At 39.7% G+C, this 23,096-nt stretch overlaps 1 protein-coding gene across 1 annotated transcript; it reads right to left on the bottom strand.

Annotated features, from left to right (window-relative positions):
* Positions 1-187: 187 nt before the first annotated feature.
* On the bottom strand, positions 188-19,695 carry NEMP1 (nuclear envelope integral membrane protein 1). Its single transcript, XM_055395351.2, has 9 exons — positions 19,515-19,695; positions 12,178-12,302; positions 10,826-11,045; positions 9,263-9,335; positions 7,913-8,006; positions 7,309-7,423; positions 6,381-6,606; positions 5,422-5,595; positions 188-4,673 (listed from the first exon to the last, which is right to left on the bottom strand). Exons 1-9 carry the CDS (start codon positions 19,639-19,641, stop codon positions 4,490-4,492), a joined length of 1,338 nt encoding a protein of 445 aa, XP_055251326.2. The 5' UTR covers positions 19,642-19,695; the 3' UTR covers positions 188-4,489.
* Between the last annotated feature and the right edge of the window lie 3,401 nt (positions 19,696-23,096).

Genomic DNA, 23,096 nt, shown 5'->3' with positions numbered 1-23,096 from the left:
CACTAGATCACTGGGAAATCCCAAGGGAAGAAGAGGTTTTTTAAAAAAAGGAAAATAAATAACATGCAAAATACCTGTCTAGAAAGGTGAAACAGAAGAGCTAATTGCTGATTACCTGAAAACAAGAGATCCTAACAAGAAAAGTACATGTTCATTAAGAGAAACCACTACATAGTATATAAAACTTTATTAAAATTGGAATTACCTACAAACTTGTACAATAAAAATGAAAAAAATATATAAGACATTGCTTATTTTTCTTACAGAAAAAAGTCAAAATGAGACCCATGGCAAAGAGTCATCCCTGATCATTTTGTTCCTTTCAAACATTCATGAACACTTATTTTAAATATAAATGACAAATCTTTTAAAATAACACTAAGGCATTACCCACAGGCTAAAACTTACCCAGGAACTCCCTATTTCTTCATCAATCCTAGAAACATGATAAACTGAGGCAACTGCAGGCTGTAACAGTTCTAATACTCACATTAAGAGCTACCTATTTATTATGTTAACAAGATAAGAACATTGCCCATGTTGTAGAAAAATGCAGAGATAGTGATTTCACCATTTTCAAGTTATTGTCAAGAGTGTGCAAAGGATGGTGATGCACATGGGCAAGGGGTGTGGGAGCCATAAGCCCCAAATTTGGGGGTGCTGTGTGCCATTCCTTTCCCTGCTGAAGCTGTGCACTGACACTGGTGTGAATTCACGTTGTTTATTCCCAGCAGGCTCTGGCTCCCATCATATAAGGCACCAAACTCCCTTTTCAAGTTAGTAACTGTCTAGAATCTACCTCAACAGCAACTGAATCCATAAGCTAAGTTATCAAGAGACACCACAATTGCATAGGTTTTCCTAAAAAAATAATGATCCATTTCTGTTACATCAAAACACAAACAAAAAGTTTTAGGTGCACTTGCCTTGTACAATGGCTATTTTATGCTTATTACTTTGTTTCAGTGCCTATGTAACATGAAGGCATAATAAATCTGTCAAACTGTCCTCTCCTTGGTTCAGATAAAATTCTTGGTATTTCAATATAGGTTATTATCTCATATGTCAGACCTGAGTCCAAAGGAATACTAGGACATTTAATTTCCTTTCCTCCTACTTCAACTTTCACTACTCAATTCAGAGAAAAGTATGAGTACATAGCTAGGAACCATTTTTACACAGGCATCCATCTGAGCCCATCTTTTTTTCTGGAACAACAAAAAGATTAAAGGCAATTGCATAATCCATTCCCATGCCTTTTATGGAAATCAGGGCCTGGGGAACTATCTAGCCTATTTGGGTGCTTTTGCTCATCAACTGTCTATCATACATGCAATGTGGGGACTGCGTTGAAGGGAACACAAGTCAGTGAAGAAAAGGCTGGGCCCTAGAACGGAATGTATCAGCACAAAATCAGAACTCAAAATTATATCATCAGCAAAATTCTGTAACAGAATATAAAAGTCATGAATTTAGGAGGAGAAATAAACTAGTTTTGGGGCATGCAGTGGCTGATAGGAATTTCTTATTAGAAGATATCAAAAGTGCTAAATTTTCCTTATTTTCAGTCATTGGTTCCATTGGTCTCATGAAAGCAATCCAACTGGGAAAGTGAAGGGAAAGTGTTTTAAGCCAGTTGACTTGTACTCCCATTAATGGGAGGCATGCTCTATATAACTTAATCAGATCCATTAGAGGCCATAGATTTCTGACGCTGATGAGACCCTGACTCCGAGAGCCAATTTGCAGCTTGATATTTGTGGAGCAAGACGCTGACGTGGCGGCAGACGAGGGCTCCGATGTCCAGCTCACTCCAGTTATCCCTTCAATCCTTCCTGATGAGATCGGTCTGAGAGACAAGACTATGCTGAAGCTGCAAGAGCTGTAACTGCCAGAGAAAATAAGCCGAGGGCCTCAAGTAGTGATGGAGCCAGCAGACTAAGTGGCCAAGCAGGAGACAAGAGCAGCTCCTAAAGGTGGACCGAGTCAAGCAATCTCCAGGCACACAGAGGCTCAGCAGCATCTGGGGAAGAGCTGCACAGGAGGGCAGGGCAAGGACACAAGGCACACCAGCCGCACTGTCCTTTGCCATCTGAGAGGAGCTCTCATGACAACGGGACCTGTTGTCACTGGCGCTGCCTACAACTCAGTTCTCCAACTACCAGACAGGGAGTAATAAACTGAGTTTGATTTCACTCACCCCAAATTCAAACACAGTGAGAAAAACTTGTCTTGAGATGGAAGTGGTATATCACAAGGAGTTTACTAAACAGAAAAAGAGGAGAATCTTTCTCTACTTCACAGTGCTTTCTCACTGAAATAAAGACAGGCATCAGGAAGTATCAGCCTAGAGGCAAGTGACCATATCCCTAAACGGCCATGTGGGGAAGGTACCAAAGTCTCAAGGAAACCCTGAGACCACTTGTACAGCCATATTATTTTTTCAAATCAGCTTATGCTTAAACATGCTAAGTTTCAATTCCTATAAATGAGGCAAAAAAAAAAAAGTAAAATTCAGAAGTCTTAATAGATTTCTACAGAAGGATGTAATGTTACCATGTACGTAACTACAAAGGTAGAAAGGTTTCCTAATATAAAGCATTTTAACCCATGTCATCTGTCCAAATACTGTTTATTTTCCACTTTCTTCTACAAGTCTATTTGCCAATTGAGGTAGTTGTCACTTTAGGACAGTTTAAAGCTGTGGGAAACACTGTCAGAAAAAATCAACTGGCTACCTGGAGGGGAGTCTCAGAGCTGACATTCTGGAAGTCAGTAATGGAGCCCAGAGCCTTTCAAAATTATCTGTTAAATGGGTGGTCTGAAGGAGTCATTCACTGCAGATTTTTAACAAAAATCATCTGTCTTCTCCATGACATGGTCAGTCAGTCAGTTCAATGCTATGCTCCTGCCATCAATGTCTATCTTCCTGGCTAAAGTAATTACATCTTTTTCCAAGGTGCAAGGGTGAAAATCACAAAGACAGAACCAAGTGAATGACAGAGACTTGGGAATTTGCTCCCTCATAAATAGCATTGCTGGTTTATAAGGGTACTTTCCAATGGCAAAAGAATGTGAAACCAACGCCACTGTAATAAAAGGCAGCAGGAACCTCTGGTCAGAGATGGAATTGCAAATAAGTACAAGATGTTCATAGGAAAGCACATCTGATCCTGATGGCTGCGCAAGTACCCAGGGGCACAAGGATGATCTGGAAGTCTGTTTCCTGGCAATGCAAATTGTGGCAGCCACATAGCTACAACATGTATGTTGTATCAAGAGCCTTCACAGATAGTTTCAGGGCTCACAAATGAGCCAGGCTTCCTGCAGGGAGAGGGATAGGTGGCAAGCAAACACTATTAAGAACAGGTATTAACAGAATGGGTAGACAAAGGAAGGGGAAGGAAAAGGAGATAATTTCATGATCCCACAACAATTCAAAGATGTGTGGTCAGTGGACAGGAAAAATAAGAGAACCTGTAAAAAGCATTTAAATTCCCTAAATAAGATCACTTCTCCTAATTAGTGGGAATAATGCTATAAATCAAAGAGAAGAGAATATAAGAAATAAAACAATATGAAATGTACATACTCAGAGATGAAAGAATAGACCCTTCTTGAAAGGGCAAAGGGGACAAAGAGGGATTGGAAGGGATGCCTGAAAGCCTATTTGGAATTGGAAGTTAAATACTGGGTTGGCCAAAAAACTTGTTTCCATAAGGAGCTTACAGAAAATCTCAAACTTTTTGGCCAATGCAATATAATAAAAACCCCAACAGACCTCATCTACAGAAGGGCCTGCAGGCATGTTCCTAAAGTAAGCAGGACTTAGAATATCATAGGTGTGAGAACTAATTTAAAGTTCAGCACGAGAGTTACTGGGGCTTTAACGGACAACCCATATTAATAAATATGCAGGAGGCTTGTCACTCTGGAGCACTTGCCAGTACTGGAACATAAGTTTCACCTTTTTTTTTAATGTATTAACTTAAAAAACAAGACAGGCAAATAATAATCCATTTTCCTCTTAGTTAAAATAAGGATTATGCTAAAGTCATTGAAATGAAAGCAGAAGTAAAAGAGGCTCAGATTTGTGGATTTGTCTCTGAAGATGCAGCCATAGTCTGAAAGCATTAATTCACATGTAACAGTTATCACTTCCAAGTCTGAAATGCCACAATTAAACCAACTTCAGAGGAACTGGAATGCCCTGGGCTAGCTGTGGCAATCCAGTTTCTTCGGAAATATAAACGTGGGCTGAGAACTGAACCAACAGGATGCACTGGGAAGCAGTCACTACGTTATCCACTCTACTTCCTCGGGACCCCACAGAGACCCCACTGAAACCATTTCCAGAGGGAGGTCTACTCAGGCCTCTAATTTCAGTGGAAGAATTTCTGCAGTTATCTCACCCAGCTTCAAAGATTTGAGAAGCAACTGTACACCAAACACACGCGACCTGGACCACTGAGGTACCAAGTCAATCCACCTAAGTCAGGAAGCTGTTCTGTTGTACGACAAGGGGATACCGAGAATCTGAGTCCTCCTCCTCTGAGGATGTTTCTTCATAGAGTTCGTCCTGGGCAATAATGCTCCCTAAGCCGTACTCCTGCTCGTGGACAGAAACCTCATTGGGTGTGAGGTGGAAAGAACCTTCCACAAAGTCAGCAAACCTGGAAAAGAGAAAATAATACTCATTTACTCATTAGAAGCTGCCTTCCACCCTGTTTTCTTTCAAAATAAGAACAAATTGAAACCTTGATGTGCTCTCAGCTCAAATGATATTGAGCCTAGCCCCCAGTCTTATCCTTACTCTGGCAGATAAATCAACTAAAGCAAGAAATGATAAGAGAAGGAAAACTAGGATCGTAGGCTGACATTCCCTGCAACACCATCCTGCTTAATAAGCACTTTCAAGTTATGGATGTTTGCTTACCCTTTTTAGTTATGGAAGTGCTAAAGTTCCTTCAGTTATCTGTAATCCTTGATTAAGATTAAGGAGTGTTACATATTTATTTGTGTTTATGGCCCTATCAACTTTATGCCATCAAGATTCCAAATTGAAGTTTCATATACTCATTGGTATGATTGCTTCCAAATAAAAGTATCCCTCTCCACTCAAAAACTATATTAAACATTCAGAGAGCAACACAAAACTGTAAGAGGGGAAACTTAATACCATACTAGAGTCTTCTCATCTCAGTGCTACAATGAAAGTTAGAGTAAATAGTTCCTTGAGGAATCAGAAAATGGCTACGGCTTAAAATATGATATACGTACTTTTCCCTTGACTGCTCCTAGAAGAACAAGAAAACAAAGCCACAAATACAAAATAATTATAGAAATATAATCTCTATTAAAACTGTAGGGTCATGATTACCCTGAAAGATTCCTGGTACTTCTTGCCAAGGGTTTGTTTACCTCTTTGGAGACTGAATTCGAGAAACAGTCTTCCAAGCTGAGCAGTCTGGACTGTTGCAGTATTCTCTAAGCTGCTCTAAAGCCTTTCGGGTCTCCACCTCTCCTTGCAGCCGGTATTCTTCTTCTGTCAGAAGACGAGGGGGGACAGTCTTTTCTGTTGCCTTACACATCTTTCTGTGCTCACCAAAATAACATCATGAATGATTAATCAGTAATCTATGTCCATCGTTATCTCTTAACTCCCTTCAGTGGGTCAAGCATATAAGAGCCTAAATCATTAAAAGTCATTGCTCCCACCTTTATTCCACAGACATCCTTAGTATAATGGACCCCTGACACATTAGACTATTGACAAGTCAGAGTAGTCAATATTATTCACTAATGTGAATAAATTCACTTATGATAGACAAAATATTTATTTCCCAATAAATGGAAAACTACAAGAAAATGATGGCATAAAATTGTGGTGCATTAACCTGGACCCCACCATGAACTGAAGGCATTACTTTGACTATCTGTACTAGAAAGAAAAACCATTGATAACCTCAGAACCTATGACCATTCCATAGTCACCAGGTAAAAGTGACTACATGCTTGAATTACACCTGAAACTAAGACTAGGACTCCCACAACAATCTGAAAGGCAGTGTGACATAATCCGAAACCAGGTGACTGAGGCATGTGGCATAAAAGTAATATACTTTGCACCACCTAGTGGTAACAGGAACACATGACACTTTACTAGATGTTTTTATTTTATATAAAATGATTAGAATTTATAAGTTCTTTAAAATGTCTACAGAGAATCTAAAAAGAAAGACTTGAAAGAAACACAAGTGAAACATAATACAATAAATTGACATTAACAAAGAGGCTCCCAGGTCAAAACCTGTTTCCTTTGCTGCAACTGCATCCCACATTGCACACTTCAGTACAAAGTTACACTGCCTTTCAGTCACCTGTAGGTGATGTACAGCCAGTGAATAGGGTACTCCAGGTTCTTAGTACACAGTGCAATGACGATAATGGCAAGGGCAATGTGTGGTATCTGGATACTGGAATACATGAAACACAGGCCCAGCAGCTGTAAGGTCCAGGTCAGCAGGTTGATACTTCGTTCATTCTCCACAGGCCCATACTTGTAACAGACTGCAAAACTCATGAATCCAACTGCGAGGATATAGCCTATGAGAAGAGTTATCAGAAGACATTCTTTTTCATCTACAACTGGTAAAATATCCCATCTGGGGAGCAGCAGTAAACTCACTATATAGCACCTACTGAACCAGGAAAATGGATAAGATCTTTACTCAATTATTCATACTTCCTTCATTATTCATAAATATTAATCTATTTTCAGTTTCTATCATTTCTGTTGTCTCAAACTTATTTAATTCTCAAATGGGGAATTAAAACTACATACTGAACAACTCTAAAATAGTCTGTTTCAAAAACCTAATATATGAAAATCCAAATTAATTCCTTCTCAAAGGATAGATTAAGAGTTACTATCTTTACAACCAAAGGATTCTTTTCTTGTTTTACAGATAGTGTTCACTGTAGAGTCCTTTACCTCTTAAGGTCCTCAAGTGAATTTAAAATACAATTATATTCAAAAAGCCAATTTACAGCTTTTCAGAAAGATGCCTATGCATAAAGAGAGATGTACTTATAAACCCCAACAAATTAGTCTTCTCCCTAGCAACAGCATCTTAATTTAAGAAAAGGTGACAACTGTAGAGTTAGAAATAAAAATTATGATTCTTACAAGTTAATAAAATGGCATAGACTATTAAACTCCATAAGCAGGCAATATCTTTTCATGATCAAATTAACTAAAACAGCCTATAAACATATAAAAAAGAAAGCAAAACCAATAACACTTACTTAAAAGATACTGCCAGTAACACCTCCAGATCTCTTGTAAATTTTTAAAAACTAGTTGAATAAGGTACAGAGAAAAGGACCAGCCTCCTACCAGGATGATGTAAATGGGACTTTTCTAAAACAGAGTAGAAGTGAAAGTAAAAAGTTACAACAGGCTTTCCCTACATACAAGAAGCAAAATGGAACTGCGATTTAAAAAAAATTCAACCTACTAAAAATGCACAAAACATCTCTCTTAAAAATATGTACTTTATACTTAAAATTATACAGTCTGCAAAGAACATTGGGAAAATGAGATGCTAAATAACTTAGAAGCCTGGGTATATAATGTATATAAATAATAAACAGGAAAAACACTTTAACCACCCCCCCGCCACACACACACACACACACTGTAAGTAAGATTTCAAATAAAAAGGGAGAGATTGTATATCATCAGGCTCCAAGTTTCATCATGGAAAGTATCTTTCTGAAACGAGGAAAGAGTAGGACATTGACTTATCAGCCATCAATGCAAATTTTCAGTGCTGTAAGATTATCCAAGAAAACAGTCCTTCATCTACCCAAGCTCATCCTAATTGCATGTGAGGATTCTGCCACTTACCTTGGGCATAAACTTGGACACTATAAAAATGATGATTAGTAAAGAGGCCACAATTCCCACACTCATCCCAGTAGAATAGTAGAAGATTTGACTTCTGCAGAGAGAAAACTCATTTCATTATTACATTTGTATTCTTCACAAATGGCACTGTTCAACCAGATCACAATCCCAGTCAAAAGGTAGAAAAAAGGTACAAGATGAGAACAGGTACTTGCTCAACACTTGAGGTCAGAAAACTAAAGAGACCAGTACAGTGTAGTTGCTGCCAAATTATAAGGATTAGTACCAATTACAGCCCCTCAAATATATCCCAACAATAAACCTCTGCTTAGTCTCCAGCTCCCATCCCCAGTACTGCTCCCCACTCAATTTTTAATGAGAATCTTTCTTCTGGGAACTGCACAGATTCTCTGGGGAGAAGAAACGGATAAGAGGACTGCCAAGTGGAAACCAGTAACAAGAAGTGAATTGCTTACCCCAAAGGGCATAGAACAGAGAGCTCCTACTCCTAGTCTAGAATCTTTCTACCAAATATTCCTCCTTCATTTCGAATTTCTCTCAGGATCCCCAAAATAAGGAACAACTTCCAACAACCTCACTCCAACTGAACTTCAACTGGTTAAGCTTTAATTCACTACTTCACAAATATTCTCCTTCTATACAAAGTTAATGTTGATTCTATCTCTGCTGAATGTTTGTTATTTGTGTGCATGGGGGTTAGTCACTTAGTCATATCTGACTCTTTGAAACCCCATGAACTGTAGCCCGCCAGGCTCCTCTGTCCATGGAATTCTCCAGGTAATAATACTGGAGAGGGTTGCCATGCCCTCCTTCAGGGGATCTTCCGGACCCAGGGATTGAATCCAGTCTCCTGCACTGCGGGCAGCTTCTTTACCATCTGAGCCATCAGGGAGACTATATGTTTCCTTTGTATTTGTACATGCCTGTTTCACCTATCTTAGCTAGTGGGTTTCTACAGGCAGGAAATGAGTTAAGTGATTGATCCTTGCTTCTTTACTTCTGAACAGCATGAAACTCATCCTATAAAATGTAAAACACAGCCCTGTAAAAATGAGGGCTAAACATGACTAATGGTAGAAGGATGGTGATATACTGGCTAAATCCCATCACATGATGGGTAACCTAATAGGGGAATTTCATTATAGCCAATCTTATTAACACAAGAAAAAATAAAAATAATAACACACATTAAAGTATTTTTTAATGATTGAAGCAGGTAATGACTTAGCCCATCCATAAAGGGAATGGCAGCACTTTAAGACTTTATGATAGAAGTCAAGCTGGGTAGGTCTGAGCATCCTCATTCCGCCCTCTAGCCTTAGAACCTACCTGCTCAGCAAGTCTCCACAAAAAAATAGTGTAAGTCCAAGGAGGAAAATGAGGAAGAGTTTGGGGTCAAATCCTGAAATAAATAAAATATTTCTGCTTAACAAGGGAACCAAACAATTTAAAGCATTACAGAATAAAAGGCAACGTTGGCATCACTAGTCAGCTAATAAATGCAAACAGCCCACCTAAACAGCATTTTAACAGCATTCCACACAAAGCCTGGGCACCCTTCCAAAGAGAAAGTATAATTAGGTCTCTGTCTAACCTATACTTCCCTGAAGAGTTTATTTTGTTTTGGCTACCTACGCTAAGGCTAAAAGAAGCTAAGCTCTGCTTTGGTTGGAGCCATAGTAACATGAGCACTTCATGCAATTGCCCACAAGGGGTCTCCACCACCCTGGTTTTCAAGCCTTAAATCACACAGGCTCGGATTCAGCCGATTAGCCAGAACTCTGGGTCAGGGCCCTCTGTTGTTCTCTAAGGGGCTGTTTTTCTTGACCACCACCACCACCTACTTCTTTTGACAATATCTGAGCACTGTGTTGGAAAAGCCTACACTCAATCCGATCGCCCAGGACCAATGGGCCCAAGCACAGGTCCTTTACTTGTGTACCAGTCACTCCCACAGCTTTCACATTCAAGAGCTGAGTCTAGGGGAGGTCCACAAACAGGAGCAAGAGTGATCTGTAAATGCAAAAGGATCACCAGAAAAAGAGGCTGATCCTGTTCAAAAAAGAAGTATGGAACTTTAGGACAGTTAGAATTGGAGAAGGAAATGGCAACCCACTCCAGTGTTCTTGCCTGGAGAATCCCAGGGACAGAGGGGCCTGGTGGGCTGCCATCAATGGGGTTGCACAGAGTCGGACATGACTGAAAAGACTTAGCAGCAGCAGCAGCAGGACAGTTAGAAGCACACAACAAATTTCGTAGCAAAACCCAGGAACATTTCTACTGCTCACAACATTACTCTCCTGGGAGTAGTTACCAAGAAGAGACAAAAGTCATAGAGAATTCAACAGGATAATGATCTGCCTCTTCTGTGAAACTTTCTCAGACACATCCAGAGAAAGGAAAACTCCCAGTTACACTGAATAAGGCTAAAACTGAAGTGATCTTCACATTTATGGTTCCACATATATTCTTTTGCTTGTGAGATATTCAGGTCTATTTTCAGTCTGATTTAACCATTCATGTCTTTAAATGTAGGCTGAAATATACAGGCCTACAGTTAAAGCACCCAGAAGACAGAAATACATCTATCTAACTCGAAGAATACTAGGTACATCAGCTCAGAGCCACTGTAAGTATTAGGAATGCAAGCCTTCACAAACCAAGTAAGGAAGCACTCAGAATGAAAGACTTATGGTGAAGTCTCAAATCCAGGCTTAAAGCCTTTTATGAGGGGTAGAGTCTCTCTGCCTTGTTTGGAGCAGTGGTATATTCAGGTTATAATCAGAACCAAAATGGAGCTGTCTTGGGCTGACTTCTCTCACTAATTATACCCTCCAAAGCTCAGTCTCTTCTCACCATAGAATCCCTCAGAAAAACAGAGGTAAGACTTACTCCGAGTCACAATGACACTGTACTTGGTGTCTTCCTCTAAAATCTCAACTTTGAGGCAGGTTTTTGTGCTGTATAGACCCACATTAACATAGGTGTCATTCAATTTCTCTTTTAAAAAGGAGGAAAAAAAGTTCCAGATACTAAACTGCTCTAGCTCCTTCAGTTTCTCTTCATTCTCCACCTGGGTGACTCGGACCAGTTTGGAACTATTTACCCGGATCTGTAACACAAGCAAAATCAGGATGAGAAAGAAGGAAGTAGGAATTTAAACTTTTTCCAAATACAATTTGGAAAAAAAAAAAAAAAAACTTTAGCATAAATAGTTGAATCATAAATGGCATTGGCTTTTCACAGGCTTATGAGAAATATGGAGATAAAAGATAAAAGCAGCTAAAAGATAACTGGGCAAATAGCACTGCACATGGTTCAGAGAGGCAGCTGTTAGAATGTCTTTTGTTAACATGATCTGGATCTACTATTAGGCTAGAACATAGGGGTAAAAAAAAAAAAAAGACTTCCAAGCTGAAAGAGTTACCAATACAGCTATTTATAAGAGATCACACAAAGCAAGGGTCCAGAATATAAAGAAAACTGCCAGGCATAAACAGCACCAAAAATGTTTCCCATAATGACAGGCTGAGAAGTTCAATTCTTTGTCACAAATTACTGATTATGGGTAAATGTTGGTTATAATGTGCCCCAGATGGAATATGATCTTTATATCAGACAATGAAAAAAGAGAATTTTTTGAAAAAGCCCACCCTTGTGTTTTTTTGATGTGAACAAATGCCCTGATCAGTGACTATGCTTATAGCAGCAGAAACATTTCCAAAGGACTCATCTTGTTTAATCAGTATAGCCAGACACTCTTGCTTGCCAGGTGGCTCAATAGTGTTATGAAATAAGAGACCAAAGTCATTCTATCAAGGGGAAACCAGTTCAGGGCATTTATGCAACATCTTGTGCAGAATCAAAACAGAATAGGAGTAGCAAGGCAGAGTGTACATCCTGACAGGCATGCAAAAAAGAGGGGTGTGTGTGTGTAAAAGGAGCCGGGAAGAGAAGAAAATAGTCTCTTGGGGAAAAAGAGGAAGTTAGTTTACCTCAGGGTCAAGTATTGTGGGCCACTTAAAGGAACAGAGAGAGGAACACAAAGTAGGGATAAATGCTTTACTGATGAAAACACTGATGAGATTAAGAATAACTGCAATCTTATCAAGGTTGTTAATTTTTTATATTTATATATATATATATTCTTTTTTTTTAATTGTGAAAAGGGAAGAAGGTGTCATAGTACTCACTAATCAGATATTCACACAATCTGCCGCTCCCCAGAGCCTCCAAACCATTACCTGTATCCGTGTCCATACATCATGCCACTTTGGGATAAGCACATTTCTGTAACAGTACTGTTGACTGGCATTCATACAATAAACTTCGGATTCCGGAAGCATGACCACGTTTAAACCAATTCCAGCTTTATGCAAAGAAAGAAAGCAACAATTAAATATAATAACAAAACAAACTAATAACAATAACTCATTTCATAAAAAGAATTAAAATGACTGCTTTCTAAAAGCTGGGGTTAAAATATCAGGGACTGACGCAAAGAAGAAAACTAAGATGGGAGGAGTAAGGCAAAGTCTTGTTTCTGTCAAATGTAATTTTTAAAAATAAATAGTCACTAATCCAGGATGAGTAATAATAAAATCCACTATTATGTGTGTATTAAGACAGACAATATGTGTTTCATTTAACCCTCCCAAAAATGCTATCAGGTAGGCACTCTCATAATATTCATTTTTATAAATGAGGAAACTGATATTTAGGAACAATTAAGTACTTTGTCCAAAGCTACAGAGCTAATAAATAGCTTAACTGAGATTCATACCAGGTCCTGTTTTTCTTATAAAGGCATAGCTAAAGTAACCCATCTAGTGATTTCCTCTATTACTTTCCTGAGTAGGATGAACAAAATTAGCAACATCTTGTGTATTTGAAGTACTTTAAACAGATACTAAAAGACTGCAAAGTTTCTTTTTCCTAGCTGTTTTTGTTTCAAAGTTCAAAAGTGGCCAATTAACATATGCAGTCCCTCAGACTTGACCACAACAGAAGAGGTGCCCTCAGGAGTTTATATTCAAACTCAGCTAAGTTAAGGTTAACAGGTGACCACTCTCATTATCTTCCCACCTCAGTCTGCTCAAACGACCTTCTTTACCACAGAACATTTCAGTATCTTCCTTGTTCCACACTGTACATATCAACTCATTTAAATGCTACTCTAACTGGAAATGTGGATATCACTTTGGTTCTTAGTGTAAAAGGGGAAAGATTTAAATAAACTAACAAAACACCCCAAAACAAAAACCTCCACCAAAATTTAGAAAGCCAAAGCTACATATGCACAAAGGCAATGACACAATTTTAGAGTGAAGCTAAGACTAATTTTGAAGTTAAATTCAGTCCTAAACCTAAACATCAAGAGCAAAAACTACAAAATACTTAGAAGGAAAAAAAACAAGTGTGTAAATCTTTGTGACCTTGGATTAGACAATGGCTTCAAAAAATTTAAAAATTCTTTGTTTCAGAGGCCACTATCAAGAAAATAAAAAGACAGCCTACAAATTGAGAGAAAATATTTGCAAGTCACGTATCTGATAAGGGTCTAGTATCCAGAATATATAAAGAACTACTACAACTCAACAACAAAAAGAGGGGGGAAAAAACAATTTTTAGATTGCATAAAGTATTTGAATAGACATTTCTTGAAAGAAAATATACAAATGGCCAATAAGCACAATGAAAAAAGGCTCAACATCATTAATCACTATGGAAATGCAAGTCAAAACCACAATAAAACGCCACTTCATACTCAGTAGGATGGCTACAGCCAAAGAAAAAAAGAGGACAATAACCGCAGCTGGCAAGGATGTGGAGAAACGAGCCCTCATACATCGCTGGTGGGAATAAAAAATGGCAGTCTCTGGAAAACAGCTTGGCAGTTCCTCAAAAACAGTTATTTGACATAGCAATTCCACTCCTCTGTATACACCCGAGAACTGAAAGCATGTTCACACAGAAACCTGTACACAAAACTTCACTGCAGCAATATCCATAACCAAAATGTGGTAACATCCTAAATCTCATCAGCTGATCAATGGATAAGCAAAAAGTGGTATTATCAATATGATGGAATATTATCCAGCCACAAAAAGAAAGTACTGATACATACTACATGAACCTTTAAAACATTATGCTGAATGAAAGCCAGTCAACCAAAAGGCCACATATTAAATGATTCCATTTATGTAAATACCCACAATAAGCAAAGCAGATTAGCAGTTGTCAGGGGCTGGGAGAAGGGAATGGGGAATGACTGCTGAGGAGTACTGGGTCTCATTTTGGAATAATGAAGATATTCTGGAATTAGTGGTGATGGCTGCACATTACCAATACAGCTGACCCTTGACCCACAGATGGGTAAGGATGCCACCTCTCTACTCTGTCAAAAACCAGCCCTGTGGACCCACAGTTCCACATCTGTGGATTCAACCAACCAAAAACCAGGAAGTACTATAATATGTATATATTGAAACTAAAAATCCATGTGTAAGTGGACGCATGCAATTCAAATCTGAGTTGTTCAAGGATCAACTCCATACCAAAAACCAATGAAAGGGTGGATTTTATGGTATGTGAATCATATCTCAATATTTTAAAATTCAGTTGATTTTATGGGGGGAAGGAAAAGTTTTCCTTCGCCCTCTTTAGAGTCTCTGGCTAGGCCCAAAAATTAAACTGACAAAGACATATTAACAGGAGAAAAGCATACATATTTAATGTTTTATGTGACTTCCCTTGTGGCTTAGCTAGTAAAGAATCTGCCTGCAATGCGGGAGACCTGGGTTCATTCCCTGGGTTGGGAAGATCCCCTGGAGAAGGGAAAGGCTACTCACCCAGTATTCTGGCCTGGAGAATTCCATGGACTCTATAGTCCATGGGGTCGCAGAGTCGGACACGACTGAGCGAATTTCACTTCACATGTGACATGAAAGCTTCTAAGGAAATAAAGGCCCAAAGAAACAGACCCACATACTTGAATGCTAGGTTTGATGAAGAGTGCATCATCACAGAGGAATAAGATGAGTTGAGAATGAGGTAACTGTAGTAGAGTGGGGAGAACTAAGCAAGGCCTGCTTATTAGGATTCTTCTTTGTATCCCTTTGTCTTCAAAGCTAAGGATGCTCCTTTCCTTCAGGTAAGGGAGGGCACCTCTCACATGAGGATTTTATGGCCTATTTCAAGGAAAAAGGGCAAAGTGGGGCAGGTCAGAGTGACTTTTCAGCTTCTGTTGTTTTCTCAGACTCCTTCAGCTTCAAATATTCAGTATGCCAAGGTGCCATATTTTGGAGTAGAATGTCCTGAACCCCATCTATCAACCTCTCACTAGTGTTCAATAGTAGTTTGGATTTCCTCCAAGCCTATTTTTCACAAAGTGAAACCTTTCCAAAATTCTACTGACATTTTTTTCACTAGCAAATCCACAAATATACTGAAAGAACACCCACTCACAAATTTGGATCAAGAGTTTATTTTCTTCGGGAGACTAAGAAAGTAAAATTCTATGAAACTTAAAACTAGTGTGTTTACAAATAAATCTTTTAAAACCCAAGAATCATACTTTATTAACTCTTCTCCTACAGCAAGTAATGTAACACAACGTTATCTTTAAACCCATTTTCAAGAAAGTGTGTGTGTTAATTGGTCAGTCGTGTCGGACTCTTTGTGACTCCATGGACTGTAGCCCACCAGGCTCCTCTGTCCATGGAATTCTCCAGCTAAGAATACTGGTTGCCATTCCCTTCTCCATGGGATCTTCCCAACCCAGGGATCGAACCTGAGTCTTCTGAACTGCAGGTAAACTCTTTACCTGAGCCACCAGGGAAACAGTAAGATACAAATAATATGTCAGTAGCATAGGCCATTTGAAAACCTTAACGTCAGGAAAAGGCATTAGTATTTTTAAGACAATTTTTAAAATTCTTCAGGGGTTTCCCTGGTGGCGCAATGGTAAAGAATCCACCAGCCAATGCATGAGACATGGGTTCAATCCCTGATCCCAGAAGATCCCACATGGTGAGAAGCAACTAAGCCCATGTGACATAACTACTGAGCCCAGTGCCTAGAGCCCACGCTCTGCAACAAGAGCTGCCATCGCAATGAGAAGCCTGAACTACAACTAGACAGTAGCCCCTATTTGCCATAACTAGAAAAGACGCCCTCACAGCAACAAAGATCCAATGAGGCCAAAAATAAATAAAAAGATAAAACTAAATAAATAAAGTCAATGTCATTTTCCTAAAGAAATAAAACATTTATAAGAAGCAGCACTTTGGGAGGAATTCCCTGGCAGTCCAGTGGTTAGATGCCAAGCTTCCATAGCAGGGGACATGGGTTTGATCTCTGGTCAGGGAACTAAGATCTCCAATGCCACAAGGTAGTCAAAAAATAAATTTAAAAATGCCTTTTAAGCCCAAAGATCAAATTCTTCTTGGAATTTAGTGGATCACAACTTGCTTGCATGTATTTACGCATGAAAGATACTCAAAATTTAGAAACTTCTTATTTACTTATATTCATCAACTTTTCAATCAACAACACTGATCATTTAACATCTAATGGTAGAAGGTAATGAAAATGATTCATAGTATGTGAGGACCAGAAAAGACCTAAAAAAAGTCATGAAAAACCACCTCCTCTAATTCTTAAATAGCCTCTAATCATTTCTGTCAAGAGGTAATCCAGTTCATACTTAAAAGCATTTTAAAATTCTCCGTAAAAACTAGCATGGTGTAGACACTCTGTGTCTTCAGGTATTAGCAAAGTGTCTTGTGACAAGTGTCTAGTTAATGTGTATAATTGTTTCCTGAATTAAACTATAAACAAAATTATGAAGATCCAGCAAATAAAAGTTTGCAATTTAAAAAAAAAAAAAAAACAACTAGCATCTTTAAGTTAGTGGGCTTAGCAAAGGATTATTCAATGGGATGCTGAGACAACTGACAGTCATCTGGAAAACAAAATTCATCTACTCACCTCACACCAAATGCTAACATTAATCATTGGTTAAAAAGTAAAATGAAAAATAATTAAATTGTACTACAAAATACACACATATAAAAACTCAATTCTGGAAGGCTCTTTAAGTATAAAAGCAATGGAAATAAATCTAAAGAATAAAATCAAGAAACTTCCCTGGTGGTCCAATGGTTAGACTCTATGCTTCCAATACAAGAGGCTGTGGGTCTGCTCCCTAGTCGGGGAACTAAAATGCCTAGGACTCCCTGGCAGTCCAGTGGTTAGCACTCCACACTTTCACTGCCAGGGCCTGGGTTCAATCCCTGGTCAGGAAACTAAGATCACGCATGGTTCTGTTTCACCAAATAAAAATTTAAAAAAGAATAAAATCAAGCTACCACATAAAAATATAAATCTTCTATTTAAAAAGATATAAAGAAAAAAGATAAAAAGGGACAAACATTAAAGTTTTGTAATAATTATAAAATATATATCCTTAATATGTTAAAAAGGTTCATCAATTGATTTTAAAAGTACACAAAAACCCCAATAAATGGTAATCACAATAAACAAACCAAGAGCAAAGGACACACACTCTAAAATTGTAAGTCTAAACAGATAATTAAATAACTAATGAGCACTTGAAAGATACTACTTCACAAATAATGCAAGAAATTCAAAATAATTAAGATACCACTTTCAATCTACCAAATTAGCAAAGGTGTTTCAGTCTGGAATATCCAGTGCTGGCAAGGATATGGGTCACAAACAAAATAGAGCTGATAGTGGTATAAACTGGCACATATTTTCAGAAAAATATTTTAGCAAGATGTTTCAAGGGTCTTAAAACAATATATTTTAGCCATTTCTAAGAATCTACTCTAAAATTAAAAAAAAAAAAATTTGTCCATAGCATAAAAGTAGAATAACTTTAATGAAGACTTTTAAATGACAAAGGAAAATGCTTATGCTACAAAACCAAATGAGAAAACTACCTCTGGTAATAACTGGTGGCCTCCAAGGAAGATAACTGGACTGCTGACAATTTTATGAATGTATTATAAATTCAGACAAAATTTTTTAAATTAAAGACACATGGAAACAGACCAGAAGAAAGAGTGCTTTAACGGACTGGCTCTGACAAAATAAAGTGAATGCTTTTTCTACTTCTTTATGCTTAATTGTTCTTGTCAAATAGTCTAAAATAAATTCAAATGATTTTTATAATCAAATTCAACAACCTTCAGTGAGAAAGAACTCTTGTTTTTTGAAGTACTCCATTCTGTCTTTAGGTACCTCTCACTTTAGAAAGTTCTCTATTACATGACTGTCTTTTGTAGCTAACACCTATATCCAGTAGGCCACGAAGAACAAGTATTCCCTGAGTTTACCCATCTCCAAGCCAAAAAGTCCCCACTCATCTCCTTATTAAAGAAACCTTGAGACTACTAACTGAGCACTAAGGAGGAGCATTCTGGAATAAATACTTTCATCTCCACAATACACAAACCTCTACGGTTAAACATCTGGTCAAAGGTCATTCAGAACATATGCAGTCCTTCAAATTACACTCTGGGCCCTGACTCGAAAAAGTGTCTTCTTGGATACCTATATCCCTCTCCCTTAAAAAAAAAGTTTCAGACGGTCGCTGCGCTTTGAAACTAGTTCTGTGGATCCTTAAGGTTGTGAGATAACCTTAAAGCTGTAGCTCAGGATAATCATTAAGTGACAAGAAGAAAGCGGCAGCAAACGATGGGAAAGGAGAGAAAGCATATGTGTTTACAAGATATGGTTATCCTTAACCCCAAGAGTCTCAACTTCCTCCAGTGGAAGCTTCCAAACTTATCTTTCTGTTGTGCAATTAACAATGTTCGAAGGAGGTTTTTTTTTTTTATACAAATACACCCTATGTTTTCCGAATTAGAGCGGAAAAGGAAAATAAATTCATCCCGGTCCAAAGCCAATTAAGCAGCAGCAGGCATCAAGAAAGTTTGCTTGAGGAACGAATAAATTTCCAAAAGAAAATTACTAGACGTTAACTAACGTTTGTCTTTTCGGAAACTGGAATTTAACTACTCCAGATCGGTTCCATAAGGCCGAGAGGGGCCAGGAACTTACAAGTGCGCAAGATATTAATAAGAGACCATTACATTTCAGTGAACTACAATCATCTGTTCAGCCATCGTGCCCTGAGTCCTGACAGCATATGCCCAGGTGTTGCTAATTTTCTGAATGAACAGGATGCTCCCTTTCCAGTGGCAGTGCTGTCTGTCCATTCGGTCCTCGGGTCACCTTCCTTTTAACCAAAGAAATCGAGGAACCAGTGAAGCAAGACGGAGCCCCAGGACCACTTTTGATCCAGTGCAGGCCTCTCTGTCTCCGCCAAAAGGGCTCCAGGCTCCTCCCTATTCTGGATAGCTCCCGCAAGCCGCCTCCAGGGCCCTTGGGCCCTCAAGGCAGGCGACCATTCGCCAAGGATGTAGCTCCTTTCTCCGCACCACGCCCGCGCCCCTCAGCAGAATAACGGCCCACGCCCTGGGGACACTCCCCACCTTTCCAAATAGAACCCCTCGGCACCCGCCCCCTTGGCAGCTGCTGCCCGCGGTACCTGAGCCGCAGACAAAGCAGCTGGAGAGGACCAGAAGCAGCCGCACTGCCCCACCACCCCCGGCCCCCCAACTCCAAGGCCCGGCACCAACTGCCGGTAAGACCGCCAGTTTCATTCCTCCCGCCATGGTCGCCTCACGCCGCCTCCTCCTCACGTGCCTCTCCCCGGCAACTAACCCGGAACAGGCAGGACCAGTAGCCTATCCGCTACAAGGCCCGCCCCCTATCACCCAATCGGGTGGGCGGTGCTTCGAGCACTCAGTCCTTTTTGCACCCTATAGTCCCGCCTCTTAGCAACTGATGCGGGAGGGCGGAAAATGGTATCTTTCAGCCTATAAGAAGACATGTTCTCACCTTAGCAATGGCGACAGGAAGATCCCGCCCCTTAACAACATGCTTCCGTCTCCACTTTATTTACAACTGGACCGATTGATGGTAAGCTTAACCAATAGAAAATCAGAATGGGCGAGGCATTCTTGACCAAACTTATTATTTCCATCGAAACTATCTCAGATTCTTTCTTTGCTGTTCTCCGTGATCTTTCCGTTGTGGGAAACTTAAGACGACTGTCTTCCAAAGTCTTAAATGATTTAAAACGGAAGCTATACAAAAAATTCTGTTGACAGTTTTATAAGGAATAAACATTAACGTTTAAGAACGTAATCGTAGGGTAGGGGGGTTTTTGGGGGCAGGGGGAAGGGAGCTAAATCCATGCGAAGATTAAGAGAAGCTTTTTTATTCCCCACAACATCCTGGGAGATAAATAGCTTCATTTATAAAGGAGTCAAAATTAAGACAGAAAAAGGAACCTGCCCAAGATTGCAGTTTCTTGGACTGGGCTGTGGTTCCAACCCAGGTCTTACCCCAAAGCATGAGTTCGTTCTATGCATCAGGTGCTTCCAATTAAATGACTCACACGATGAAAGCCTAGCAGAGGGCCTAGCATGTAATAAGTGTTCAGCAAATGTTAGTTGAAATTGAAGCATCTTATTTTTTAGAGGATCTGGTAGTTCCTTTCAGCCACTCAAATGTGTTCGACTCTTTGTGACCCCATGGACTGCAACACCCCAGGCTTCCCATCACCAACTCCTGGAGCTGGCTCAAACTCATGTCCATTGAATCTATGATGCCGTCCAACCATCTCCTCCTGCCTTCAATCTTTCCCAGCATCAGTGTCTTTTCTAATGAATCAGTTCTTCAAATCAGGTGGCCAAAGTATTGGAGCTTCAGCTTCAGCATCAGTCCTTCCAGTGAATATGTAGGACTGATTTCTTTTAGGACTGACTGGTTTGATCTCCTTGCAGTCCAAAGGACTCTCAATAGTCTTTTCTGACACCACAGTTCAAAACCATCAGTTCTTCAACACTCAGCTTTCTTTATGGTCCAACTCTCACATCCACATATGACTGTTGGAAAAAGCATAGCTTTGATCTGATAGTGGTGGGTAGGAATACTAGAGATGATGGAGTCCAGTGAGTTAATAAAAAATTCAGAGAAGGAGGTAACTGCTGGGGAAGGTTCAAGCTTTCAAAACAGGGACTTTTAAAAAGTGAAAATGAAGCCGAGCAATAGGCAAGAGAAGAAATTTCATTCTCAGAAAGAAAAGTCAAGGCTACCTCTGGTGCAACAGTTATCCTATCTCTCACACACTTCCACCACACACTCCCCTGGCTGATCTAAAGAGGTCAGTATCCACAGTAATACATCTTGTTGCTACTATGTACCCTTGATAGTGTGTAGAGAAAATGGTATTTCTGTTTTCCTCCTCAAAACTCATAAAACTGAGATAAATATTTATTATTAAGTCTCTCAGTTGGGTCCGACTCTTTGCGACGCCATGGACTGTAGCCTGCCAGGCTCCTCTGTCCACAGAATTCTCCAGGCAAGAATACTGGAGTGGGTTGCCATTTCCTTCTCCAGGAGATCTTCCAGACCCAGAGATGGAACCTGGGTCTCCTCCATTGCAGGCAGATTCTTTACCATCTGAGCCACCAGGGAAGCCACTTAAAAAATTCAGATAAAGAGGTAAACTAGGGACTTCTCTCATGGTCCAATGGTTATGACTCTGCACTTCACTGCCGAAGGCGCAGGTTCAGTCTCTGGTGGGGGAACCCATAAGATCCCACAAGCCATATGTGGTACAGCGAAACAAAGAGGCAACCTACAAAATACTTGATCAATACTCCTCTTAGTCATCACAAACAGGGCAACTCTGAGAAACTAACAGCCAAGAGAAGCCTAATAAAATATGGAAACCAAATGTAATATGGTATCATGGATGGGATCCTGAAATAGAAAAAAATTAGGTAAAAACTAAGGAAATCGGAGTAAACGATAGGCTTTAGTTCAGTTCAGTTCAGTCGCTCAGTCGTGTCCGACTCTCCACGACCCCATGAATCACAGCACGCCAGGCCTCCCTGTCCATGACCAACTTCCGGAGTACACTCAAACTCATGTCCACAGAGTCGGTGACGCCATCCAGCCATCTCATTCTCCGTCGTCCCCTTCTCCTCCCGCCCCCAACCTTTCCCAGCATCAGAGTCTTTTCCAGTGAGTCAACTCGTCGCATGAGGTGGCCAAAGTATTGCAGCTTCAGCTTTAGCATCAGTCCCTCCAATGAACATCCAGGATTGATCTCCTCTAGAATGGACTGGTTGGATCTCCTTGCAGTATAAGGGACTCTCAAGAGTCTTCTCCAACACCACAGTTCAAAAGCATCAATTCTTCGGCGATCAACTTTCTTCACAGTCCAACTCTCACATCCATACATGACCACGGGAAAAACCATTGCCTTGACTAGACGGACCTTGTGGTTGGCAAAGTAATGTCTCTGCTTTTTAAAATACTATCAAGGTTGGTCATAACTTTCCTTCCAAGGAGCAAGCGTCTTTTAATTTCATGGCTGCAATCAGCATCTGCAGTGATTTTGGAGCCCCAAAATATAAAGTCTGACACTGTTTCCACTGTTTTTCCATCTATTTCCCATGAAGTGATGGGACCAGATGCCATGATCTTTGTTTCCTGAATGTTGAACTTCAAGCCAACCTTTTCACTCTCCTCTTTCACTTTCATCAAGAGGCTTTTGAGTTCCTCTTCACTTTCTGCCATAAGGGTAGTGTCATCTGCATATCTGAGGTTATTGATATTTCTCCCAGCAATCTTGATTCCAGCTTGTGCTTCTTCCAGCCCAGCGTTCCTCATGATGTACTCTGCATATAAGTTAAATAAGCAAGGTGACAATATACAACCTTGACGTACTCCTTTTCCTATTTGGAACCAGTCTGTTGTTCCATGTCCAGTTCTAACTGTTGCTTCCTGACCTGCATACAGGTTTCTCAAGAGGCAGGTCAGGTGGTCTGGGATTCCCATCTCTTTCAGAATGTTCCACAATTTATTGTGATCGACACAGTCAAAGGCTTTGGCATAGTCAATGAACCTGCCTCTCAGAAAACAAAGATCATGGCATCTGGTCCCATCACTTCATGGGAAATAAATGGAAAAACAGTGGAAACCGTGTCCGACTTTATTTTTTTGGGCTCCAAAATCACTGCAGATGCTGACTGCAGCCATGAAATTAAAAGAC

This window comes from Moschus berezovskii, chromosome 6 (assembly GCF_049115385.1).
Source record: "Moschus berezovskii isolate FMDL1 chromosome 6, NW_MosBer_1.0, whole genome shotgun sequence".
NCBI lineage: Eukaryota > Metazoa > Chordata > Mammalia > Artiodactyla > Moschidae > Moschus > Moschus berezovskii.
This window is presented reverse-complemented; position numbering and strand designations above follow the sequence as displayed.